Here is a 27,973-nt window from a genome sequence, read left to right on the forward strand (position 1 = left end):
TTTATACATTTAGTTATTGATTTGTTATAATTCAAATGCAACTCTCAGGCCAGTTTGTAAAGAACAAAAATGGTACCAACAATGTAAACCATGTTGCAGCTATACAGATTCCTATGAAATGAAACTGAAAATCATTCCCCTTTGAGACTTGGCCTTTTGGAGTTTTTCCATCAGACTTTGATTTCAGTAGCCTACTAGATGGTATAATTGGAAGCATGGTATAATGGTATAATTGTTCAGTCCAACATTGCTACTCAACTGATGACAAATGGACGAATCCAGGTATGTATCCTCATTTCTGCCATGGACCAAAAGGAGTAAATTGCAAATCTTTGTTGCTGCAAGTAAGAATGACTCTTTCTCTTTTTATCCCCCAATGCCCTGATCCATACAAAAGCTTCATATACAAAAGCCTAAGGTTATGTATAAAAAGTGGGTGAAAACAGATGACTGAGTTGTGAGAGAAATGAAACTATTACAGACAGGCAGATTGTATTTTGCAGAAAGGTTTATCCTAAAAATTACAGATGGAAGCTGCTTTAACTAAAGAAGGGCAGTGGAGATGATAATCTTTGAACCATCAAGGACATTCAAAGAAAGCTATAAAAGGTAATGGTAAAAGTTCCCCTCGCACATATGTGCTAGTTGTTTCCGACTGTAGGGGGCGGTGCTCATCTCCGTTTCAAAGCTGAAGAGCCAGCGCTGTCCGAAGACGTCTCTGTGGTCATGTGGCCAGCATGACTAAATGCCAAAGGCACATGGGACACTTACCTTCCCACCAAAGATGGTCCCTATTTTTCTACTTGCATTTTTACATGCTTTTGAACTGCTAGGTCAGCAGAAGCTGGGACAAGTAACAGGAGCTCACTCTGTTACGTGGCACTAGGGATTCAAACTGCTGAACTGCCAACCTTTCTGATCGACAAGCTCAGCGTCTTAGCCACTGCGTCCCTAAAAAGAAAGTTTTAGAGAAATGGAAAAAGCCTCATCAGACCAATTTTGTTTCATGATCAAGGGCATCTTTTAATATTGTGAGCTGCCCAGAGTTAACCCATGGTAAGAAGGGCAGCCAATAAATGTAATAAATAAATAAAATAAGTACATCTCCACTGGTACTGTTGAAGGAACCTCATTTAGGGAAAGTCATGCACAGAAGCTAAAAATGTTCTCCTGAGAAACTTGTCATAAATAGAATATTTTGAAGCTAGCTATACTGTGCTGAAATGATAGGAGAAATTAATTAAAATTAAAAAGTGATACCATAAAGTACTTCCTTTGAGTAGCAGTTGTATGTCCTTAGTTTTCATGCCGGACTGTGGAAAGTATCTTTGCAAATCAATGTATATTGAGTGTGTCTTAAAACTGATACTTTTGTCACTGTGATTTCACAATTTGTCTAGAAAAGTTTGGAAAAATGCTTTTTTTCCAACTGCGATCCCAGAAGACTTCATATTGCCTTGGGTATTTTATAGTCTGTTCCAAAATCAGAGGATCTAAAATGTATGTATTCTGTGGTCAGACCTTTGGACAGGAATGTTATCTGAGTGAAGCATTGGCTTAATTAATTAATTCCTCGGTTGGCTGAGGAATTCTGGGAGTTGAAGTTCACATATCTTAAAGTTGCTGAGGTTGAGAAACACTGGTCTCCCCTGATACTCATCTCTAGGCAAGAAGCAACTAATGGTCAATGTATATGTGAAGATTTCATTGCAGAGCCTGACGAAGAAAGAGAAAGCTTACAGATTTCTCCCATGCAGGTAGTTTTAAAAAGGACCCATTCCATATGCAGCCCATAGAGCCACAATTGAATCAACTGTACTGCTGCCCAATGTAAAAATAGAACCAGAGGATAATCCAATGTGAAAGGACTGAGGTAATCAATTAATCAACATCTCATTGGTACTCAAGCAAAATGGAAGTGTTTGTAGTTTCATTCCTGAAAGCAATAGCGTCGTTTTTGCAGTTTTGCAAAAGTTCTGAAAAAACGGCCTCCTTATATATAAATAGAGAAATGTTTGCACTTTTTCTGAATTTCAGATCACACAGAACCTGAGACCAGAAAGAGCAGAACAGGTTTGTCAAAAAAAGAAATGCAGATCTTTTTCTTTACAGCTGATGTTCTTCCACAGTTTGCAGGTGTTTGAATCCTCCCAGTGCTTGATGCAGCTAGTGGGTTTTGGCAGATCCAGTTACACTCGGGAACGCCAAATTAACCATGTTTATTAGGACATTTGGTACATTTTTCTGTAAAAGATCACCACTTGGGATTTTTAGCACTTTTGAATTCTTCCAGAGGGAAATGTGTGTTCCTACAACAGCTGGAGGTTGTTTTGGTTTTTATAATCTTGAAAAAGTCATAGTAGATATGAGCATGATCAGTGACCGTTTAAAATCTTATAAAATTCATATGCTGCAAACTGAACTAAAGCAACCTTATGGCTGGAAAAAAAATCACAATTCTGGGACATCACATAAATGAAATCAACTTGAGTTTCAAAGTAAGTGGAACTATTTTAGGAAATAACCTTCCGGAACATAGATTTTATCAAGGAGATTTGGAAACAAGAACTGTTACAAGATGCTAAAGAAAGAGGAGGACTGGGTTTACCGGATTTCAGATTTATTTTGCAACTTGTGGTTGGTTTGGATGAAAGAACGGGTGCTGCTGAGAAGCAAGTGATATTTAGAGTTAGAGGATCCTCACCTGAGGCTTGGATAACATGGATACTTGTGGTATGATAAAGTTAAAATGTTGATTTTAAAAACAATTTTATTTGTTGTACCATGTTGAGAATATGGCATAGATATAAAACCAAGTAATGCCCAAAAATACAACTGTGGATCTCAGCTCAAGAAGTATGCCACAGAACAGAAACAGCAGGTAAAGACAAATGGTTGACATATCAGGGATTATTGGGAAATTGTCAAAGGAAATTTAAAATTAAATCAAGAGAGCAATGAATAGCAGATGGAAATAGTTGTTAATGGTTTTCTCGTTTACAGTTATCAGAAAGACCCAAAATGGACAAAAATACTTATAGTGTGGATCAAATGGAATTTGAGGTACAATTCTGTGCTGACAATAAAGAAGGGGCAATTGCTAAAAGGTATAAACTTTTGTTGAAAATTGAAAGACGGGAAAACAAGGTTAAAGAATGTATGATAAAGTGGGATAAGAAGTTTCGTTATAACATAGAGATGGAAAAATGGGAAAATATGTGATTAAAAATGGCTGAAGGTTACATTGTATTATTACCTTAAAGAGAATTTTTATAAAATGATGTATAATTGGTACATGATGCCAGAGAAATTATCTAGAATATATAAAAACACTTCAAATATATCTTGGAAATATGGACATGAATAGACATTCTGATATTCTTGCTAGACATGTAATAAAGCTAAAAAATGGATTCAAATACATACATAGATAATATTAATCTTAAAGATTAACATTAAAATGAAACCAGAACATTTCCTTTCAAGATTGATGGTTACACAGTTAGAAAAGTCATGCAGGATGTGATTACTCAATCAATATGTGATTACTGTGGGAAGATTATGATATAGGCAGTCCTTGATGTAAAACCAGTTGCTAAATGCCTGTTCAAATTATGATGGACTCAAAGTTGCTTATGACCTGCCCTTAAAGTTACAGCTGCCATACCACCATCATTCACAGTCATGTGTTTGCATTCTGGGTACTTGGCAACCACCTCGTCATTACAACTTATCGGCACAAGCAACCAGAGCCTCTTATTAATAACTAAAGTATACAACACGATATTGTTTTCTACCTATATTGCAAGAATCTCCCCAGGCAGCTTTCCTTTCCCTGGAAACAGCCAGATAAGACTTCAGGGACTTTGGGGGAGGTCAAGCTTATGCCTTTTGCAGCTGTACAACAATTCCAAGTTGGGCCCCCATTTGACTCCTCCTTCCAACTTAGCTGGCTGTTTCCCAAAACAACCTGTTGCAGTGTCCCATGATTACATGATTATTTTTGCAACATTTTTCCATTATGTGGAATAGAAGGGGATCTCAGCAAATTTGCAGACACCAAGCTGTCAGGAATAGCCAACACTCCAGAAGATAGGCTCAAGATAAAGAAGGATCTTGACAGACTTGAACACTGGGTCCTATCTAACAAAATGAAATTCAATGGTGAGAAAAGTAAGGCCAAAAAACCAACAACAACCGAAATGCACAGGTATAGAATAGGTGATACCTGGCTCAATACAAGCAACTATGAGAGGAATCTGGGAGTCCTAGTGGACAATCACTTAAATATAGGCCAGCAGTGTGCTATAGTTACCAAAAAGCTAACATAGTCCTAGGCTGAATTAAGAGGGATAGAATCAAGGTCATGTGAAGTGTTAGTACAGCTTTATAATGCTTTGGTAAGACCAGACTTGGATTACTACATTCAGTTTTGGTTGCTATGATATAGAAAGAAATGTTGAGACTCTAGAAAGTGTGCATAGAAGAGCAACTAAGATGATTAGGGGCTGAAGGCTAAAACATAAGAGAACGATTGAAGGAATTGGGTATGTCTAGTTTAATGAAAAGGAGGGGTGACATGATAGCAATGTTCCAATATCTAAGGGTCTTCCACAAAGAAGAGGGGATCAACTTGTTCTCCATAGCACCTGAATACAGAACAAGAAACAGTGATGGAAACTAATCAAGGAGAGAACCAACCTACAACTAAGGATAAATTTTCTGACAGTGAGAACAATTAAACAATGGAATGGCTTGCCTTCAGAAGTTGTGGGTGCTCCATCATTGGAGGTTTTAAGAAGAGATCGGACAGCCATTTGTTTGAAATGTATAGGGTCTCCTGCTTGAGCAGGGGGTTGGACTAGAAGACCTCCAAGATTCCTTTCAAACTCTGTTATTCGGTCAAAATTCTGTTCAAAATACCCATTGGATAAAATGGGCCTGTACTTACAACATCTAGTTCACCTAATGACTGGTTGGTTTGCTTAATGATGGTTTGATTTACTTAACAACCATTTAAAAAAATTTGTTTGTTCAGCTTACAATCACAAAAAGTTATGACCACAAATCTGGTCCCAATTGTGCTTGTAAGTCAAAAACTACTTGTACGATGGGAAGATTCAACATTGTCCATAATAGAGGAATGGTTGGTGAAAGTGACAGATCTTGCTCAGATGGATAAACTAACGTCTTTGATTAGAATGAGATCTGCATTTATTGGTGAGTAGAAATTTCGTATAGAATTTTTGTGTAAAAGTAAAAATGAACTTGTGATTTCTGGTTTTGTTCGGGCAGGATATACTGTGGAAAGAAGACAATCATGAAATTGTAGGATTGACAATTTGCAGAATTTGGGGACAGGGTAGACCACAGCCCACTTTTTGGCAAGATAGAACACCGTGGGATAGATAGCATCACCACCAGATGGATTTGTAACTAGCTGACCAACTGCACTCAGTGTGTAGTCCTCAATGGGTCTATATCTAAATAGAGGAAAGCATGCTGTGGAATACCTCAAGGTTCTGCCTTAGGCCCAGTACTTTTAAATATTTTTATAAATGATATAAACAAGGGATCTAATCAAATTTGCAGACAACACCAAGCTGGGAGAAATAGCCAACACTATATATTGAGACTCAATATATAGAAGGCTCTTGATCTTGGTTCTATCTAACAAAATACAATTCAGTCTGATAAAACTACCGTCTTACAGTTAGGCTCTTCCAGGTTCTGGTGCCCCAGCCAGCTAGTCTTCATGCTCACAGGAGCACCAGAAACTGGAAGAGCAGCTGCTCAGTGCACATTCTGGTTTCAAGCGAGCACATGCGCACTGGCCAGCTGGTCTTCATGCACGTATGCGTGCCAGAAACCAGAAGATCAGGTGGTTGGGATGTGCAGGCGCACTGGGCGGTTCCTCTTCCAGTTTCTGGTGCTCCCACGCACGTGAAGACTAGCTGGCCGGCACCGGAATCCAGAAGAACAACGGGCGACGGCTCTGCATGCCACTTTCGGCATTCATGCCATAGGTTCACCATCACAGGTCTAGTCTATCGAAGAGGACCAGGGATGAGATGATAGCATGTACTTTAGGAGCTGTCACAGAGAAGAGGGGATCAACCTAGCCTCCAAAGCAACTGAGGACAGAAAAGAAGGAACAGATGAAAAACCATTAAAGAGAGATCCAACCTAAAACTAAGATGATTTCCTGATAGTGAGAACAATTAAGCAATGGAACAGCTTGCCTCCAAAACTTGTGGGTGCTCAGTTACTGGAGTTTTAAAAGAAAAGGACAGCCATTTGTTTCGAATGGTGCAGCGTCTCCTGTTCAAGCAGGGAGTTGGACTAGAACAGGGGTGTCAAACTGGCGGCCCGTGGGCCAGATGTGTCACACGCAGACCACGCCCACCCCAGTTCCGCGAAGAAGAAAAACGTCACGTTACAGAAACTTGAATCCATGAGTTTGACACCCATGGACTGGAAGATCTCCAAGGTCCCATCCAACCCTGTTACTCTATGTTCTATGATACATCTTTTTACAAAACCTCTTGAGATCATAACATGTAATCTTTCTTGTTCATTAAATTTTTTCTGTTTTACGTCTTCTTGTTGCAATTTTAGCTTTATTTTTCACTTTTTCTCTTCTAATTTAGTTTGTTATAGTTCATATTATCCTTAAAACCTTTAATAAAATTTGTATTAAAATATATATTAAATCACTTAAATTTTAATTACATTAAAGGTAAAGGTTCCCCTCGCATATATGTGCTAGTCGTTTCCGACTGTAGGGGGTGGTGCTCATCACTATTTCTAAGCCGAAGAGCCAGCACTGTCCGAAGATGTCTCTGTGGTCATGTGGCCAGACTAAACGCCAAGGTCGCACAGAACACTGTTACCTTCCTACCAAAGGTGGTCCCTATTTTTCTACTTGCATTTTTACATGCTTTCCAACTGCTAGGTTGGCAGAAGCTGGGACAAGTTCACTGTTATGCGTTGCTAGAGATTCTAACCGCCAAACTGCCAACCTTTCTGATCGACAAGCTCAGCATCTTAGCCAGAGTCACCATGTCCCTTTTAATTAGATTAAATGATTTCAAATTTAGTTTCTTGATCGAAAGAAAAAGGAACACTGACAAAATATTTAATGTTTGTCAACAATATGACAAATACTGCCTCCAGCAGCATGCCACAAATTAGGCGTTGATAGCAAGTTTTGGGGAAGTGAAAGTGTAGTCTCATCATTAGGTGTCAGTCGCCAGAAATAGTTATATTCCTTCTAGGGACCGGGGGAAGTTTACATATATTTATATCATTAATGTCATTATTGTATGGAGAAAGGGTTGGGGTGAGCCAAACATACTGAGGTCATGAGATGTAACACAAGTTCTTGTTAAATGAATATAGATAAAGGGAACTTCCACATTATTACCATTTCCACTTTCCGAGGTAGTTTGAAGTCAACCTCAAATCATTTTTAATTCTGCTGGCCTTAAAACACTGAGAGTAGGTAGAGAGCAGCACTGCTCAATTAGTGGGGCCTGTGGTTGATCAGTAGGAGGATGCATAGAACAGAATCCAGTCAGCATCTTGCTGGAAGTTGCCACTACTAACAAAAATTATCATCCCTCACTCTAGCCAAAGAGGTACTGCCACTCCTTCCACATGTTTCATTCATATTTTGTCCATGCTTTGTCTGCTTGAAAAAAATCCAGTGGCTGTTACATACACAGAATCCTTTAGTATTGAAACCTCTAGTCCAGGGGTGTCAAACTTGATTTTCACTGAGGGCCGCATCAGGGTTGTGTTTGACCTTGGGGAGGATGGACTGGGCATGGCCAGCTCGACGTCACTCATACAAGGGACGCCAGAGTAAATGGGCTCCCGAGCTCCGTTTTCGGCTGCGACAGCCTCCTGCAACCCTCTGCTAGTGAAAACAGAGCTCAGGAGGGCCACGTGCAGCCCTCCCGAGCTCCGTTTTCGTTGGCAGAGGCACTACAGGCCAGCTCTTTGCTGTTTCTAGGACGGCTCAACGGGCCAGATCTAAGCACCCCGTGGGCCAGATCCGGCCCCCGGGCCTTGAGTTTGACCTCCTTGCTCTAGTCAATTACACAATCTGTTAAAAATTCTCCCCCGTTTGATTTCTTCTTTTAAATAAATGACCAGCTTTGAATGCTTGCCTCACTGCTCCTCTCAATTAGCAAATTATTTTTCATTTTTGGATGAATTGTAACCAAATGGGTTTTTGGTTTAACGACAATCTAAGACAGTTGTTAAAGGGGTGGAAATAAAGTGAAAAACTGCTATGTGAATGTGCCTTAAAATAGTGGAAATAGAACAAGAAATGTAAAAATCTTGAAATTTTGCTTGATGGTGAGGAAATAGACAAAAATGGGAAAGAATAGTTCTCCTGTACCGCCTTCAGAAGTCTGAGGAAACACTGAGACAAGGAGGAAGAATATGCATGAAAAGCAATCTAAAGGTCTACAAGTGGTTGATACTTGATATCTTCCACCAGTACATTCTCTTCCCACTCTTTTCATGTTGGACAGGACTGGATTGAACAGGCACACAACTTCCTCATTTTTATGACTTAGATACGAAACAAGCCTAAGCATACAAATCTGTAATTCAAAGGAAGACACGCAAAAGTTAGAATTGATACCTCTGTTCTGTCAAAATAGCTGGCAACTCAGCACCTTCTAGACCAAAACACTTATCATTTGAACCGAGTTTATCCATTTATCCATTGCTAGCCGTATGCAGCCATGTCCATCACTAGATTGCCACTGCTAGTTCTAGAAAAAGATGTTGTTTATCTGACTTCTGACCTAGATAAACAAAATTTCTATCTGTGGGCGGGGTGTGGGAAGGCAAGGAAGCAGGAAATAAGATTCTTGGGATCAGTAAAGTTACACAACTAAGTTATGAAAGGTTACCAGGTTGCTCCTTTAGTGCCCTTTCCTGTTCTGAGTCTCCAATTCAAATCACTCTGCTCAGCATTTTGCTGTTAATGAGCCAGGACCTGATAAGAATGATTGTATTTCTTATGTCAATATTTTAGTTCCAACAGAAGACAAAAGAATTCCCCCAAATTTGAACAGTGTATTATTTCAGGCATGGGAAATGATCTTTACTGGATTTTGAAATCCCTTCACATTGAATCCATTATGTTAGAATAACGCTATGTAAAGTAATTCTGTATCAAGTGGAAAATTTCACTGGCTGGAGGTACCTGCCTTTTTCAAGTCTTTCCCATATGTTATGTAACCCTTTGCTTTAAAGCAATTCTCTGCAACCTTTGCAAAGTGTAGAATTTTTTAAAAAATATTGCTACCTTTTTAAAAGTAATTCCACAAAGAAAATGAACAAAAACAGCAGAAGCATATATAAATACAATCTATATTATCTCTATATCTTTATTTGTCATATTTGCTTATGTTTCCGCAAAGCAGTATATAACATCACAAATAACAAAAAACAGAGACAACAGCTTGTCTCTGAACTCACATCAGTTATTACATGGTAGGTACAAAACTAAGTAACTCTGTCTTATTATACAGTTTTTTCCCCCCGTTTATATACAAATATCTAAACTATATGGAAAAATAGTAACAACAAAACTCGCAGTATGTGGCATGGCCAAAACAAAAAACCAAGGAGAGATTGAGAGGAAAGGAGCTGATCAAGAAGCAGGCAGTGCCAATATTACTTTGATGGGATTCATATATAAGCACATGTATTAAAATGGTTGGTCTCCCAGGGGGCAATCATTGACCAATAATCTCTTTCATCTCTTTCCTGTATGAATATACAATAAACTCTTCCCATTACACAGCACTGGTGCTTTCATATGGCTCTAAGTTTTTAAAAGTCACATTATTATTGGACCCAGGGTACTTGCTTTGTGGGTGTCAAACTCCGTAAAACTGCTTAAAGGTTGCTTCAACGTAATCAGCTTGTACACACAGTATACATATATGTGGTATACATTGATAGAAATAAAAAATAGAGCTCTCCCCAACACTGAAATATTCTATTTAAAAAGGAGGCTACTGATGAAAACTTTTCACAAGTGCAAGTATTATAGCAAGGTATACTGAGAGCAAGATAGTTAGGGAAATGATTTGGAAGCAAAGTAGCGCTGCAATAAATACCAGTAGAAAGACTGTGCATGCTTCAAACATTATTTGGAAGTGCATGAGAGGTTCTGCAAATCAATAAAGGAGCCTGACCTTGTTCAGGTTTCTTCAGATGGCTGGGAAAAATGTTGTTGCTTGGTAAGAGTCACCTTCAGTGAGTGTCATTCCTTAAAGCAGCAGCAACACTTCTCCTGGCTTCTACACAAGGTCAAAGCTGGAAAAAGATCCAGCTTCTTTAATGAATAGCAGAAAAATGCTAAGTTCAACATCTCTTTGAAATATTGAGGTCATACGTCATCCTACTCAATAAAAATTCCCTACCGCTGGCACTGAAGGATAATTGAACTGACCTTACTCCCCAATTGCAGGGAGCTGAACTCCATAATTTATGCAAGAACAGTGTTCAACCTTCCTTTACTAAGAATTACAAACATACTCATGTTGCTTTGGCCAAAGTTATGTCATATATATATATATCCATCCAGGATTTCCTGGCAGAGGAACTTCGCATCATAGTTCTGGTGCCACTGGTCTGTTATTTTAATTGGATATCAATTATCTACTGACAGTTTGTGGAATTCTGGGTGCCCAGAACCAATGACAGGATCCTAAAAGTTAGCCCATATGAATACATTGTACAAGTCAAATTGAAGCAAGGCAGATGATTGTGTGTTTACGAAACATGTTCCTGTTCTGTCTTCCTTTCTTCATATCTCAAGTTCTCTAACTACTTCAGGCAGAAAATGTGAATGGGCTTTTGTCCTCCATTATCCAAATTCTCTCCAATATCTTCTGGAAAAAGGGAAGTGCAAACCATAATGACAACAGCCACAACCTCACATGCTGTCCCAGAAAAAATAAACAAACTTCAGCAAAGTTCCCAAGTCCACACAAACACATTTTGCCCAAATAAATGCAATTTGGACAAAGGATGCTAATAACTGCTGTAGAAATCTGTCTTTGCTATAATGTGGTGTGTGCGGGGGTCTCAGGTGAGAATATTAAGGCACAGAGAAAAGGAGCAATAGAGTCAACTCCCCCGATATCTCATATTTAGACTTTCCAGTGAAGGGGTTAAAAAGCACCATATGAAAAAGTGCCAAATAACCACAACATACTGTGGGAGACCCAGCAGCTTAGAACAGAACCAGCATTACTGATTTCATAATCTATGCAGGAGACTCAGGAGGGGCCTAGTGTTACCCTCCTTTTATGCAGCAATGTGTTAAACAGGCACCGTTACCACAACCACAACAGCAACAAAGACGTGCAATATATTGCAATTAATCTGATTGCCCTTTTCAGCTTTATAATGTGTCTGGCAAAACCAGTGGCAGCAGATTTTACTGCTTGCAAAGGGAGCCTGTGATTCTTAGACAAAAGATACATTATGCCTAATGAGATCAGCATGTTTTAATCTCATGGCTTGTAGAAAATAATGGCGAAGGTAATACCCACACACCACACAGATATGTTTAGATCTCTTGGCCAGATTGGGACAGAACAAGAGGAAGAAGGGAAGGGAAAATGGAATGTTCTCCATCTTAGGCGAATTCCATCCCACTGCACTTAAAATTAACTATTAACATAGGTAAAATATTTACAGCAGAAGGGAGAAATGGTAACTTGCCATAAATGTTATAGAATTTAAAGTCCAGGAGATGCACGGCTCAAAAACAGACAAAAGGCAAAAGAGATTTCTGTATCACTGCTTGTACAATTGCTCCCCCAGAAGAAAACACGAATGACAAAAGGCAACAGGATTCTAACAGTGCATAGAATCACAAATTAAATCAATGGAGGGGAGCAATCTTGCGCATTTGGATTTGGTATCTAGGAAGATCGGATGAGGTCTAAAGAAAAACAATTCAACATGACCCTCACCCAATATATACACTATATTGCCAAAAGTATTCGCTCATAACTGCTTCTGATTATGTGGATGGGTGAGTGAATACTTTTGGCAATATAGTGTATATACAGGATACGGGCTTCTATTTATTGAGTAACTTTCCTGGGAATATGCATCCAGATTTGTATCTTGGACAGCTTTCCCTGAAATTCTGGATCATTAAGTACTTACAGAGATGTCTTTCTCTACAGATGGGAGAAATCTTGTTTTGCAAAAAATATCTTGCAGATTCTTTTGAAATACTGGGCAACCAGAAATACCCACAAATGCTGTATTTCACTTCTGCAAAGGGAAAAAGATCTATGGATTGTTTCAATCTTGTCTTCCCCCATTCAGACTTTGGCTCTTTTGCAAAGACTAATTGCATATATCATACTATGGAATATTAATTAAAATAAATCCTGGCCACAATGAAAAACTTAATAGAACAAATTAATTGAGCAATAGCTAAGGATAACAAATAAACAAAATTATGAGGGTAGAGATACCTTTTCATTTGCAGAAAGCAAATTTTCTGCTATTCGTTTGAAATAATTTAGCAAGTGAATAAAGATACACAGGGAATCATTTGTCTGATTTTTGTAGTACTACCAGCCCTTTGCCTTACAAATAACATAAAAACTATTCAAACATAATGTGTTTTACTCATCTTACATCTCTGTTCTAGGCTACAATTTAGTGTTTTTTTTATTTTTTATTTATTAAGTGAAATGTGCACTAGTTAAGCTTTTAGAAAAGAAAGTCCATACCACCCGCATTAGCCATAATGGTCCTTGCTTACAATTGGCATCAGAAGGTGCCCAATCCTGACTTGAGCACCATGTAAAAAAGGAATATAACCTGTTTTCTGGTTCAATAAATAAAGGAAAGTTCCAGCCTATGGCATGTTCCACCAACCCCTTAAAACTCATCATCTGAGCTCAAAAGCAGGGTCTTCTCATTATCACGGACACCAGAGGTGCTATGAGAACGTGAAATGATATGACTGCCATTTCGCCATGGTGGTCCATGTTCCAGGGTGGACTGCTGTGTGTATTGCTGGTAGGCTGGGGAGAAGTTATGGATAGCATCCTGGACGATGTCATGGGGGTTCATGGTCTCCTTAAGGCTGCTAGAGATGCTCTTCATTGGGGCACACCGTCCTAGAAAGAAACACCATGTATGAAAAACAGAAGCTTTTCTCCAGTTATCCCATAAACCTTTTCAAAAGCTACCTACAGTAGTTTCCCCTGGTGCCTATATATTAACAAGGGCAGGAATTAGGCAGGAAGTAATTTTGACAACTAAAGAAATTTGGATACTACCTCAAATTTGGAGTGAACATATTTTAAGTATATTTTGGGTTTTTTTTTCAGTTCTTTCATAAAAAATATCGACTCCAACTCTAAAACTTATCTTTGTAAGCCGCTCAGAGTCAATTTTCTTAAATAAATAGATAAAGCTGTAAAACTTTATTTATTTAGCATATAATTTGAAGTGAGCAGGTGATTTTTTTGGTTGCTCCTGTTAAAAAAAAAAGGGGGGGGTGGAATCTTTAAGTTGTGAATCACGTAGAAATCTATCAAAAATTAGAAAATCTGTATTTTGCCTACCAATGGTGTAGATCAGGGTCCACAACCCCGAGGCCATGGACCAACCCTGGTCTGTGGCACGCCAGAAACCAGACTATGCAAATGAGCAAAATCCCATCTGCACCTGTGCGGAATGTAGGCACCATGCAAAACCTCTTTCTATGGAACCAGTCCCTGGCATCCAAAAAGGTTGGAGACCGCTAGTGTAGATCACATACAGTCAGGGCCGGATTTTCCTATAGGCTAACTAGGCTTCAGCCTAGGGCCTCAAGATCAAGAGGGGCCTTTTATTTTTATTTATTATCCGTGCCACATTTTTTATAAAGGTTAGTACCAATTACAGCATGTCTCATTTAATATATTGATATATATCACAGTAATGATGTATTTTATTATCTCTCATGTAATTTACAAACTTAAAAATGGGAGGTGAAAGGGCCCCATAAGTGGAATAGCCTAGGGCCTCTTTTCATCTAAATGGAATGCATACAGTTACAGAAATAATAATAATAATAATAATAATAATAATAATAATAATAATAATAATAATAATAATGCCTTTGCTACCTTTATTCACAATATGTTGATTATGATTGAACTAAAATATGAAAATAAAAAGAGCATCGGGATAATTGACACTATGTCAATTAAAGAAATAAAAGCAGTTATAACCTACAGTATAGATAATTTCCAGAGGTGTGGACATATTACAGCTGGTCCTTGCTTAGCATCCATAATTGAGACCTGCAACTCCATTTATTAAGTGAAACAGCAACTGACCGCAATGTATGATTTTACTTCGGTGTTTGCCTTTAATTCCACCAGAAGTACACAGATGGCAATCACATGACTGCAGGATGCTGCGATGATCATAAATTGATTGCAAAGCTGTTTTTTTTAAACCAGCATAAATTTAATGGTCACTAAATGAGGGAGTTAGTAAGCAAGGACTACCTGTAATCTGGTGCAGCAAAAGCAATAGAATTTCATATCGTCTTGTTTGTTTGTTTTGTTTGTTTTTATTGGATTTATATGCCGCCCTTTTCCCAAAGGACTCAGGGCGGCGTACAACATTAAAAAACACACATCCCAAAAGTTAAAAAGAAATTAAATACATATCCAAAAAAAAAAAAAAACCCCGAATTTATAAGACAATACATTTAAAAATGAGTTAAAATTAACAGGCCAGGCCGACTTATATACTAATACTTTGCTACTGAAGGCATATTGAGTCGTATTGTGTACCAACCCATCAGAGACGCTGATTTCCAGCTGTAGGTTTTTTAAAGTTTTCATTACAGCTGTTCCTATCAGGCAGAACTTTTGTAGTGTTCAGGAAATATGTTTAATGAGGCCTTTCACTATTTCCCCAAAGTAGAAATATTTACTGCTTCTAACATGATTAAGAAGAAACAGTGCAGGAAGCTGAAGTGTCACAACAACGAAGAAACAAACAAGTGCAGAGAGAGAGCTTGGCACCTACCATATGGACCATATGATGGAACCGCTGCGCCAGATACCAGAGCCCAAAGCAAGGGAAAGAGAAAAGGAGGAGAGAAAAAAGAGAGGAAGATATGGGAAACAACAGTCTGAAATGGCAAGCAAGTTGAATTCTTTACTTTCACCCTCCACCCAATTTCACCAGAGCTCTTACTCAAGCAATACAGTAAAAAAAAAAACAACCTAAACTATAAAATCAATTCTGAACAGCACAATAGAAATACCAATAAAGGAGAATATTTGTTGCTCAGGGTTGAAATGAGGGGGCTCCTTGGTGCTCTCTGTGCTTGGTTGTTTTCTTGCAGCTGTTTCATTACCCAAACTAGATAACATCATCAACGCTAGTAAGGAGTGGGGTTTGCACTTAATTTATATTCCAGTGGTTTGCCCTGTCCGTGTTGGTGGGAGTGATCTTGGTTATTCTTTGATTGGCCTGTTTAGGCGCCTAGGAGCAGAGCCTTCTCTGTGGCGGGCCCAGCCCTGTGGAATGACCTCCCCCCTGATATCAGGATTACCTCTGATCTCCACTCCTTCCGTGTAAAGCTCAAGACCCACCTCTTCCAATTAGCTGGCCTGGCTCAACCATAGTTTTATCTTATTGCTCCTGACGGGTTTTTAAAATTTTGTAATTTTAACTGAGGGTGTTTTAAATAGTTATTTAATTTTATTTTTATATATATTTTATGAGTGTTACCTCCTCCAGGTACATGTATGTGTATGTGTTTATTTGTATTTGTATATGTATTGTATATATATGTATATTGTATGTGTTTTATTGTACGCCGCCCCGAGTCCTTTCGAAGAGGGTGCGGCTAACAAATTAAATTTCACATTTCACATTTACTATTAGCTTGTTCGGCAGTTCCTTGATTGGAGTACCAATTACTTCTTTGATACCAAGAAGACCAACAATCAAGAAGTAAACAATATTGCAATCAAGGAACTGACAAACATGCTAACAGCAAATAGGCTAATCAAAGAACAACCAAGACCATTCCCAGCAACGCTCAGCGGACAAGCCACTAGAACATAAACTGAGAGCAAACCTCACTCCCTACTAGCACTGATGATGTTATCTAGTTTGGGTAATTATACAGCTGCAGGAAAACAACCAAGCACAGAGAGCCCTTGTAATAGAAATAAAAGCACTCACCCCACTTTTAATATTTTAAAAAAAGTGAACACAAGACTTGTAATGCTGTCTGCATTTACATCCTTGGAGATATGTTCTAGTGGCAAAATGCTACTTGACTTTCCTGTGCCTTCCCTATTTCTACTCTCTTCATTTTAAGACTGTTATTCCAAAATGATTTCTCTGATTTTTAGATGCACAATTCAACAGGGCCTTCTAGTCGCCTTTTGCTCAGTTCATAATCTATGCAGGGGAGTCCTTATAAGTCTAGAAAGACTTATGGAGGAGCTCACAGGACAATGACCTATAATCCTACATAAAATTGTCTTTCATCTCTACGTAGCTGTGTTCAGAGAAATGAAAATGAGATTTGGTACTAATCTACGCACAAATACGACAGAAGGAAAACACATTCTACTTTTCAAATGAAGTATTCAGAGAATGAATTAAGTCAGCTTTTTTATTGCAAATTCAGTAATGACCTCCATACCTTGCTCATCAAGGTGCTTGTCTGCATAGACCTTGTAAGTAAATGCATGCCGCAGAGCAATAGCTGCAAAGAACATTTCCACGCAGATGATGAAATCCTGATAGCCAGCCGCTACGGTCCCCACAGATACATTGGCTGAGCGGATCTTAGGGATTGCACCACACTTCTCCAAAATGGCCAATAGCATCCCTGAAATGAAAGAAATATTCTGAAGTCTGTTCCCCCCATGCATTCATTTTTATGTTTTTAATGAGGATTATTAATTTCTGATATTTTAGTACAAGCATTTATCACTAAGATTATCACTGATTTTGGTTCATGTTTTCATTCATTTTAGTTATGTTAAACCTCTTTGCTTAATATATTTTGTTTCATTCTCCCTCCCTCCATGCTGTTTCTTTCATCTTGAAGACACGGAGTAATGGTTTTAAGTTCTAGAAAAACAGATTTACACTGAAAAACAAAAAATAAGAATGGTTTAACAATGAAGCCAATTATCTAGAAAGTTATCCCATTTGAAGTATTCAAGAAAACCATGGACCACTTACCTTGTGTAGATGATGTAATTTGGATTATTGCGCGAAGCAGAGTTGGACTCTATGATTTAAATGTCCCTGTGTTTTTATTCTACTACAGTTTATTCCAAATCTCCAAACAGAATATAACAATATAAAATAGAGTATAAATTATATTTAGTGTTCAACTTTGTTTTTAACTTCTGGATGCAATTAATAGCAAAAACAAAAATGAAAATAAATTAACTAGTTAACTGTTAAATGTTTGGTGAAAGAGGTGTATTTTTACTTCTTCCTAAATCAGCGATGGCGAACCTTTTTTTGGCTCGCGTGCCATAAGTGGGGGGAGCGCAGGGGGGTCATGTGCGGGCGTGCTGCACCCATAATACAATGTGCGACCCCCAGTGCGCATGCACGCACTACAGGCGCTCCGCCTCCCATTTTTACATTCTTTTTTCACCCTCCCCAGGCTCCAGAGGCTTTATAGGAGCCTGGGGAGGGTGAAAACAGCCCCCCCGCCCCCCCGGAAGCCCTCCGGAGGCGTCAGGGAAGCCTCCGGACAGTCCCTGAAGCCTGCGGAGCGCTCAAAACGATCCTCCGAGCAAACTGAAAGTGACTTCCGGTTTGCTCGGAGGGTCGTTTTGAGTGCTCCGAAGGCTTCAGGGACTGTCCGGAGGCTTCGCTGATGCCTCCGGAGGGCGTCCGGGGGGTCGGGGGAGGCTGTTTTCGCCCTCCCCAGGCTCCTATAAAGTCTCTGGAGCCTGGGGAGGGCGAAAAATGGCTTTAAAAAAGGGTGAACTCAGCTGGCCAGCGGCACATGCACACTGGCCAACTGACAGGGCAGCACCTCGCGTGCCCTGACAAATGGCTCCGCGTGCCACCTGTGGCACGCGTGCCATAGATTCGCCATCACTGTCCTAAATGATGGGAGCCAAATGCAGCTCCTTAGGGCAGTCACTGCATACAATGAGCTAAAAGAAAGTTGTAGTTAGCCAGAATTGTGCAAAAGTGCTCCTCACCTCAGTTGCAAAATCAGTGATAGTTGGGGATCACGGAGAACTCCCAAACTATAAATCTACTCTTTCTGGGGGATTCCAACCCAATCCAGAGATAATTTCAACCCCAGAGTCCAACTTTCTCCTTACCAAGAGCACTTCTGTTTCCCCTGTGCTGAATACCAGAATTTTTTTTCAACATACAGCTCGTTATTGAGATTTAGTCAGTGTTAAAAGGTAATTATTTCTTCTTTGGAAACAGAACATAGGGAGCAGTTGAGCTGACTAGCACCCTATCCCAAAGAACCAAATGATCTCTCCCAGTGTAGCATAGGAAAAAAGACCGAACTCATGCCCTATGTTATTAAACCATTGTTTCTTTAGAACCACCTTCTATACTTCAGATACAATAAGGATCTGAACCACTGCAAACAACAGTCCATGTCTCATGGCCTAACAGAGTAAACTTAAAAAGAATCAGTTCATATCAGAATCTGTTTAGAATCTGTTTAGACACTGCTGATGATATATCTTTAAAAAGTTTTTAAAAAGACTTCTATGCCTGTTTACACCATCCAGAGTCTGGAATGACTAATCAGACTCAGAAAAGTAATTATTTATATTATACAAGATGTGATGTCAAGTTTTCCCTAGCCAATCCAAGTTTTCATTTGTTATGTTTTTATGCTAATTTGAACATAAAGCATAGATATGGTGACCAGTGATTGATTATGTATATTATGTACTAATCCAGAAGGGATGCTAAATTCAAATGGGGATTTATTGCTTAAACTACAATGAATAAAACTTAAGTATATAGTTCTAAAAATTGCTGCATGATTGATTTGTTCATTTAGCATCTTCTATTCATGACAATTGGAAATAATCTACTTCTCAAACTGCCTAGCACTTGACTGAATGAATTGCCTTAATACACCAGAGTGGAACTAACTGAAAGGATTAAAGAAGAGGTCTGAATTATAACTGAATTATAAATGAAGTTAACATGTAAAAATGGCATCAGAAATAAAAAAATCAAATGTAACATTATTTAATCATAATGACCCACTAAATGTTCCAAATTATTGTGCTTGCGAGTTGTAAGCATGTACATTAATACCTCACCTTGCCAAAACGACAGGAAAATAACAGACTTGACCATGAAAAATTTTAGCACAGGACTATAAGGACTGAGAAGTTCACGGGTGGCAAAATAGAAGAGGAAGAGGGCATACAAAGCCAAGCTGACTGAAATATTGTAAATGATTGTCACATAGAGATATCCACTTCTGACACTGGAAAGGAAAAAAAAGAACATGTCAGATGTTTTCAGTATTGTTTATCTTAAGAAAAGGTAGAGTATAGACCAGTGATGGCTAAACTTTTTGTTGTTGCATGCCGACAATGCATGCACACATGCCCACACTCATAATGCAATGCGTGCATGACACCCCATCCCACCCCGCTCATGTGCGGGCAACCCCCCCATGCCTCATTTTGGGCCTAGCAGGCATCCCTGCAGCCTCCTGGTACCATAAATGGGGGGCAGGAGTGCGCTGCAACCCCTGTGTTTCCTCCTGCCCCCCCCCACGCAAGCACATGCATCTCCAGTGTGCGCCCCACCCCCATGGATGCGCGGCAGAGTTCCAAAAATCAGCTGGCCGGCGTGAGGCTGGCATGCATGCGCAGTAAAGCTGACCTGGGGAAACAGCTCGCGTGCCAGCAGAGGGCTCCATGTGCCACCTGTGGCACACTTGCCATAGGTTCTCCATCACGGGTATAGACTTTCTCTTAGCCAAATACACCCGCCAGTCACTAAACAATGAACCATTGCAAAGAGGCGTATGCAGATTAATTATTTCAATAATATTATAGTAATCCCAATTTAAAATATCTTGAATTGTCCTAAAAAGAGTAAATAGTGATGTTTTATTGAACAGTGAAAACGAAAATTAGGGAAGTGGACTTATGAATGAATCTGCATTCATACACTATCAATACTACACTATATTCAAAAGGGTACAATCAAAGAGATTGTATTACGGCAGCTACATTCAACTCAATGGCTGCTGGCTTATGCCAAAAGGCTCTTTTTTTTGGTCCCACTCATTTGTTACACTTATATGAACTTGGTGAGTCCGTCATGCCTTAGGATTTGAATGACACGAGGGTGCTAATAATGCTTAACTGTTATTTCTCCCTGATGCCAGAATCAGGTAGAACTGTGCAGATGCTGGGACAGTGTCTGGAGACAACAAGAAGTCTACAGAGTTATCACAGAATGGACAGTTTGGTTGTTGGAAGAAATATGATTTAGGAATTACATTATACTGGTTTTAAAGAAATAATATTTATAGGCAACATATATCCAATCCAAAATCAAGATGTTGGCAATAATGCTCAAATCTGTAATGCTGTGAAGCTTTGGTAGATTCTGTATGCATTTGACGTATTAAGCTTTGCTAAGTGGTCTTGCTCTGTATAGCATCATTGGGTACAGTACAACATGTGAAGTTTTTGACTGTGGCATCTTAATTGTGGAAAGTAATTCACCTTTCCAGAAATTAAGTCACTGCCAACACTTCTTTTGTCCTGAAGTCAAATGAAGATAATATGATACTCGTCTAAGGTTTTGAATTTAAGATCCGCTCCATTTGTATTCTGATTTATTGTCTTTTATTTGTTTTATTCTGTATGGAATCTACTAATATAAATCACTTATATTTGCATACATAAATATAGGGCCTGGAAGTATCTGAAGAAATACTAATTAAAGGTGAAAAAACATGCATGCTTGACCATGTACAGAATCAATATACTCCCCCCCCCCCATCTTGCGCCCATCCAGTCTCCAATAATATAAAATATAATGCCAAAATAATTATTTGGCTCTGATCTTTCATCTCTACATCTAATACTATTATTATTATGCTACTATCTCTTATGCTTATAGTCTTCTTTTGTTCTCCCAGTTCTTACGGCAAGAATTCATTTTTATTAAAACTAGTTCCCATTCAAAGCTTTGTTTTGGTGGTCAGTGATTGAAATAAAGACTTGACTTGTTTCCACATGTCAGGTATGTGTTATTTAACAAAGAATGTCTTTACAATAAACTATTTACTTACTCAAAGTCTCCATCCTGGTACTTTCCAAATGCCTGAAGAACAACTGTAATAATTGCCATGAGGGGCTTCACCACACAGAATTGTAGTGTGGCCTGGAGGAAAGGAAAACAGAAAGGCAGACAAAATGAGGATAAGAAAGAATATACAGGTGTAGACTTCCTTAATCTTTTCCTTTATGTGTAATCCCCAATATTGCTGTCTTTCTGCTTACAGCTTGACAATGAAACATGGGAGGGGGGGAGGGGCATGATTGGAATGTGTGGGAAGCTGGGAGGGAGAGAAGGAATTTAAGTTAGCCATTTGCAGCTTGACAAGGTTGTGAGCTGAAGACTTTCAAAAGGTGCAGGCTGTTCTCCCAAAATAAAATGCTTGACCTGGATTGGTGGACAATGGAAACTGGGCAGCCTGGGAAATCATAATACTGCGCTTCGCACCAAAAACTTAGAACTGGCTTTTCTTCTCCCGTGCCTGATTGGATCTATCAGTAAAGTTTAAATCTTGATAATAAAAATGTCCCAGGAGTTTCTTTTGCTGTGCATGCCAGTGGGATGGTTGACAATTTACCCACTAGCAGGATTGGGAATTCTGAAACTGTTGTCCCAGTGCATCTCAATGGCGCAAAACTGGGTTCTTTAAACTGCTCTGATCACCTACTTTCTTTCATTCTTCTGTTTAAGCAGATGGTTTGAATACTAATTAACTGTACTTAAGGTAAAATATGTCTGATGTGACTTCTCTGAATTAAATTCTAGAAGAGACAATCAGACTTTGCTTCATGCTTGATTCCCAAAGAGGAAAGGGTGGGGGAAAAGTCCATCTTGGAGGAGCAGAACTGTAGGCTACGAGGCAGTTCAAGAAATGTGTCAGAAACCATTTCTGTAGCCCATGTCCATGTAAGTTATTCAAAGCTGACTTCAATTCAAAAGCAAAATTTGTGAATAAAGTACGCAAAAAACTTCCTTTAATTCAAAGAACCCTTGACTACACAAAAAATGAGATACTTCACAGCAATCAAGAGTCTGAAATCATTCTTTTACAAACATTGATGAATACAAATGCAATTAATTCAGTACTTAAAATAGCAGGCTAAGATTTGAAATACATCAAGAAAAAAACCCTGTCAGGTTCATATATAACTTTGTACTCTTGTCCTATTTATTGTCAGATGCATAAACCTAGCAATAGGCAGGATCATGTACTACATAGATTTTATTGGATTTCTTGTATACAAGCTTCTTTTGTTACAGACTTTTTAAATTACTTCTGTTTAATTTTTTAAACTGCTCATAATCATTATTGCCAAGAATGTTCTAGCCCTTATTTATTAATTAAATTTGTTTGCCACAGCTTATGAAGTATAAAGCAGTGGTTCTGTTTATTGTTGGAAGGCAGGGAACAATACTAGCTAAAAGTGGCCTAAGTAACTGCCTAAATAGCACTTTAGAAATGTTTTAGCTATGTGATATGCTATCTTAGACTAGGGTACTAGATCTTTGGGAAGCCGTGAAATGATTCAAATATAGGAAATGTTAACTATAGGTCTTGGATGCAGCTGAGTGTAAACTAGGCCTAACAATCACAGAAGAATCCAAGGATGAGTAGGACTACCATATCAACAGACAATCTCTAGAAAGTATCTCCGAGATATAGAAAAGTTTACTTATTTGTTGCCATTTTGTGTCATCCTGATGTTTTACAGCCTAGATAGAATGGCGCTAGTGAAACCATAAGATAATTTCAAAGGAAGTAAGCTGCCCATTCAGTCAGACAGAAAAGGAAGTCAAAGAAAAGGAAAAGTTTGTTTTTGATAATTCTTGAGTGGTGATCATAAGACTTGAAGAGATTAAAATTGAAGCACAATCCAAACAGTGAGTCATAACCAACTTGTGAACTGGAAAATGTCAAGCTAATTGTTAAACTAAACATTTGAGCTTCTTCTTCTTCTTCAGTCTGGGTGCTGTTTAATCATTTTCCTGTAGCCCAATCCCACAAGTGTTTATTTTTAAACACTTCCTCGTAAAAAAAAAAGTATTAAGACATAGTGGAAGAACAAGTGGGACCAAATGACCTACACAACTACCCAGTCATCCTGCAGATGTCTGACAGAGACAAATCAAAGCCTATGATGGCTCTTCAGAATCTCTTCACCTAGCACTTTCTGAGACCTAAGAATGCCATTTTTGCCCTAGGCAAGCAGAATGCCAGGAACAAGCACACAGCAGCTCCTTGTTCCTAGAAATGAATGGATTGATGATCCAGTCAAACCTGCAATTTCAACAGTTGTTTTCAAAGAAACCCTTTGTTATTCATGTAAGCCATGTACATACATTTCTTCATGCCAATCTTTTGAGTTGTAAACAAAAATTAAAGGATCACAACCTTTTCATTATGACCTGTCTTCTTAAGCATATAGTGTTCAGCATACATAAACATTAAACATATCATTTTAGTATTCACAAATTACTACTTAAACTATTAAATTCTTTAGCAATTTGTCAGTAGTAGCTGGATGTGGAAGAAGAGCGAATTCAAAATAATTACAGCAGTAAAAGCAATAAGTCACACTAAAAGTTATGCATGGTTAAATCATACAATGTTTCTAGTTCCCATGAAATGGATATGACTGCCAATATCAATTGGTGAAAATGAACAATTACTTCAGAACAACCATCCTGATATTCAGTTATCTTACTATTCCTGCTCAAGTATCCTTATTTTTTCAGTGAAATAGCAAGTCAGTTTCTTCCATTACTAGAAGCTTCCGGAAGAGGTAGAGCTAACTGAAGATGTCTCTGTAAAAGTGAAGCCAACAATTGCAGAAAAGACCAAGGAAGTGGTGAGTAGACCTGTTCATTGAAACTCTCCAGAAACAACAGGAGGTCACTACATATGCTTTGACTCATGTAGAGATTTCAGGATGATATCTTTGGATGGATTTGTGTGTCAGGAGATAATGGGATTATCCATCTTGCTCACAAGTGCAGCAGAGACTTTCAAAGGACACAAAGTTTGCAAACTTCATTTTCTAATCACTTTTAAAATCACTCATTAACCACTTCTAAGTTATTCGTGACTTTTAGAATGACAAGTTTGAAAATGTCAGGTGAGTCTATGTTTAATCTTGAATGAAAGAAATCTTTAATTATAGAGTCTGAAATTAAAAAGTCTGAAATAAACAAAAAAAAGCTAAGTTTATATCTTAGAGGGATATAAATGGACCGGGGGTCCAGAAAAAATTGGAACTTTGAAACTTTTACAAAAATCATTTTGGAAATAATTATAGAGTACAAGCTGTTGCTCATGAGAAATAGACCCTGTTTTGATTTTTATAAGATATAGGCACAAATAAACAATTTCATGATTTCAAAAACAGGAAGAGCCTAAAAGTTTTAGGCAGAGGAAAGCTATATAGGTTTCCTGAAAAATGATTATGACAATAAAAGTACTAAAGAGATTTCTGAAGAATGAAATCAGAAAATAACAGCCGCAATATCAATAATGTAAATCATGATGTCTCTTCTATGGATGGATTAGGTCCAAAAATATTATTGAAGAAATGTGTCGGTCAAAACAAGAATGTTTCACGGAATCTACAAAGGAAACTAAAAAATTCTGTGCAATGAAAAGAAATCAAATCCTACAACAAAGTTTGAATGAACTAAAGATTGCTAAAAGCAAAAGGGAGGAACAGAATGTCACTTTACTGAACATAAAATAAGATATGCTGTTACTTCTGGCTACTTTTTTGGACTTTCTACTGACACCAATACTGAAGGTGATAAACATTTTTAACTTTAGAGAGAATGAAAAGTTACTAAGTTACTAAATTTGTTATACATTTGTTGTTATTGGAAGTCTTTTATTCTTTATTATATTCTTACTTTTCCCTTTCTTCTCTTCCCTCTTTCCTTGCACTTTCTATTTTCTTTAAGTTTGTATCAGTTTTTATTATTACAATCAAAATTCTTAATAAAATTATATACCCAAAAAGTTTCTTCAATTACAGGGGTCTTGGCTGAAAACTGAAGTGACAGGCCACATCAGCGCAGCTAGTGAAATTTCAATTCATAGTTTCCTGTTCCTTAACTTGCACTTCATTGACACAAACTCCTGGCATAAATGGGAACTAAATAATTTTGAGATTTTTTTTCTAATTCTAATTTTTAAAGTTGTCACAAACGGAGGACTAATTCCCATAGCTACTTGTATGATTTGAAATTAAAATACTATGAGAGAACAAGGAAAGAATTTCCTGGATAAATCCACTCATATTAATCAACACTGAAGTCAAACCTCTAGCAATGAGATAAATCTTAAAGAATCTCCAGAGATCCCATTTGAAATATGCCATGGAGGGGGGGAACACTGTGATAGTATTCAGTTTTTCAGTTTGATACTGTTAATCCATACCTGTTTACAAAATCTCAGAAAACCAATCGAGTATGTCTTTCCCCATAAGCAACAAGTCCCATACATGCAGCTGGACCTAAAAGCAACAGGACAGTAGGTCAAATTAGAACAGAATAAAATTGTATATTTATTAATAAAATAAATATATGTTTATGTATATAACAAGGGAATTACAATGTGGTACCTCTTTTAAGTAAAACCTATCAAAGAAGCAAATAAATAAAATAGGAACAAAAACATTTCCTTCACCATGCTTTTCGTGCCAAATTAAATCTGGAAGATTCAATGCTCCTTTTACTGCTCTAAGACAAAACTTTCACTTATTTCAATAGAACTACTCAACATTATTTGTATTTCTAGAGTATTGCAAATTCCACAAATTCTCAGTATGGAACCTGTTAATTTCAATGTTAATTTGAAATAGGAACAGAATAGAAATGGCATTGGACAATGTGAATGATTAAAATTACATTCTAGCTGGATTAAGAACAAAAAGGCTACTAATATTACAATCCAATCCAATTAATCAATCATCTGAAGGCAGATATTAATATGGTGAACACATTTTGTTCAATATCAAGGCTACTTTTATTACTAGTTTCTTTTCGTTTTGGATTCCTTACATGTTTTATACTTTCTATATATCACAAGAGTTGCAATTAGGTGTCTTATAAATATAAATTACATCTCCTTGTTGAGTGCCCGTTGTAGAAGAGATAGAACAAATGCTATAATTAATATCTACCTAGTCTTCCCCCCCTCCCAATAGATAATGATTATATTGCAAAGTATCTAAAAGAACTGCCTTACAAAAATATGGGAATACAAATGAAGCACCTCTCTTCAAATCATTATAGCAGCTGCGTCCTTTGCAAGAGTTAAAACAATTTTCAGCTGTAGAAGCCTTGCAAAAGGCAAAACTCCTGAACCATTCAAAGTGACTGCTTCATTCACAATCCATATGGCACAAAGCACCTCTTTCAAATCTCCTGCAGTCCTAAAACATATAAAATATGCATATGTATATATTTAGATACCAGATACTCACTCTATAGGCTTTCCTCTTATCTCAGACATGATGGAACTCTCTCCACCTAGGTACTCATAGCAGAGGCTAAGAAAGTTATAGATGACAAAAGCTGCAAAAAAGAAATAAGAGAGAGAGGGAGGAAGGGAGGGAGGGAGGAAAGAAGGAAGGAAGGAAGAAAAAAGAAAAAGACATATTCAGCTAATAAAATATCACTCAGTATAAGCAAAAATGTCACTGTAAGAAGAGGTCACTGTAAGAATGAGTGTTTGAAAAATGCCCTTTATGATTTTTGTATGTGGTTGTGATTTTTTAAAATGGCTGTTTCAATAATGAGGTGTGCTCTTTTAAATGGCTCATTTTTAAAAAAACGAGTTAGCGATATGATGGATGCTGCTAAACACTATAATACGGAAAAACCATTATTGGCAGCTACAGCAAATAAATAGCTCAAGACAAAATGATTTGCTTGTTGCCAAGGCTAGCAGAATAAACAGAAATGGTGGGGAAAAAGCAATAAGGAAACCTATACAGCATTTCATAATACACCCATCCATGTATCTAATGATCATTAAATGAAATTAGAAGACAATCAATTAATGCTTCCATTAGATAAAATTTATCTCAAAATTATTCTGACTGAAGCACCTTCAGCAATCAAGTCAGATTCTATAGACAGATGATCTATATGTTCTCTAAAAAGAAATTCAGGTCAGAATTTTAGATAATTGGTACTTAACTATTCAAGCAAGGATATACCTAAAACTCATGATCCATCATTATGCTATCAAACCAACCATTTTGAAATTAGTTGTGAATTCTGAGCTTTGATTTGTTCTTTTAGAAAGTGCTCTGCAACTGAAAGAAAATCTGCAGCATTTAATAAGTAACATGTTCAGATGTCTTGTTCAGTGCAACGTAAACGTATTTTTGGAATCATAGTGCTCCCTAGTGTTTGTGACATTGTTAGTATGTTCAATGAAGAAGTGACTTAACAAGGTTTCTTATCCAAATACTAGTCAGCTATTACATGGGTAAACTTGTTCATAAAAATAATAAAAGAAATCTGCCCTTTAGGATAAAATAGTGTTATTTTAGCCCAATTATCACATTTCAAAGAACACAGAAGATTAACCCAGCATTTAAAAGGTTTTATAAAG

General features: G+C 37.8%; 1 protein-coding gene across 1 annotated transcript in view; it reads right to left on the reverse strand.

The window, feature by feature from the left end:
- Positions 1-9,384: 9,384 nt before the first annotated feature.
- Positions 9,385-27,973, reverse strand: part of TMEM184B (transmembrane protein 184B) — a 46,328-nt gene continuing 27,739 nt past the window's right edge. Inside the window, exons 4-9 of the mRNA XM_081958529.1 lie at positions 26,835-26,925; positions 25,787-25,862; positions 21,377-21,468; positions 19,377-19,546; positions 16,742-16,930; positions 9,385-13,190 (exon numbers count right to left, since the gene is read on the reverse strand). Of these exons, the coding sequence (XP_081814655.1) occupies positions 12,949-13,190; positions 16,742-16,930; positions 19,377-19,546; positions 21,377-21,468; positions 25,787-25,862; positions 26,835-26,925 (860 nt within the window). The 3' untranslated portion in view covers positions 9,385-12,948. The remainder of the gene's footprint in view (positions 13,191-16,741; positions 16,931-19,376; positions 19,547-21,376; positions 21,469-25,786; positions 25,863-26,834; positions 26,926-27,973) is intronic.

The sequence above is a fragment of the Natrix helvetica genome, assembly GCF_964273705.1.
Source record: "Natrix helvetica genome assembly, chromosome: 6".
NCBI classification, from domain to species: domain Eukaryota; kingdom Metazoa; phylum Chordata; class Lepidosauria; order Squamata; family Natricidae; genus Natrix; species Natrix helvetica.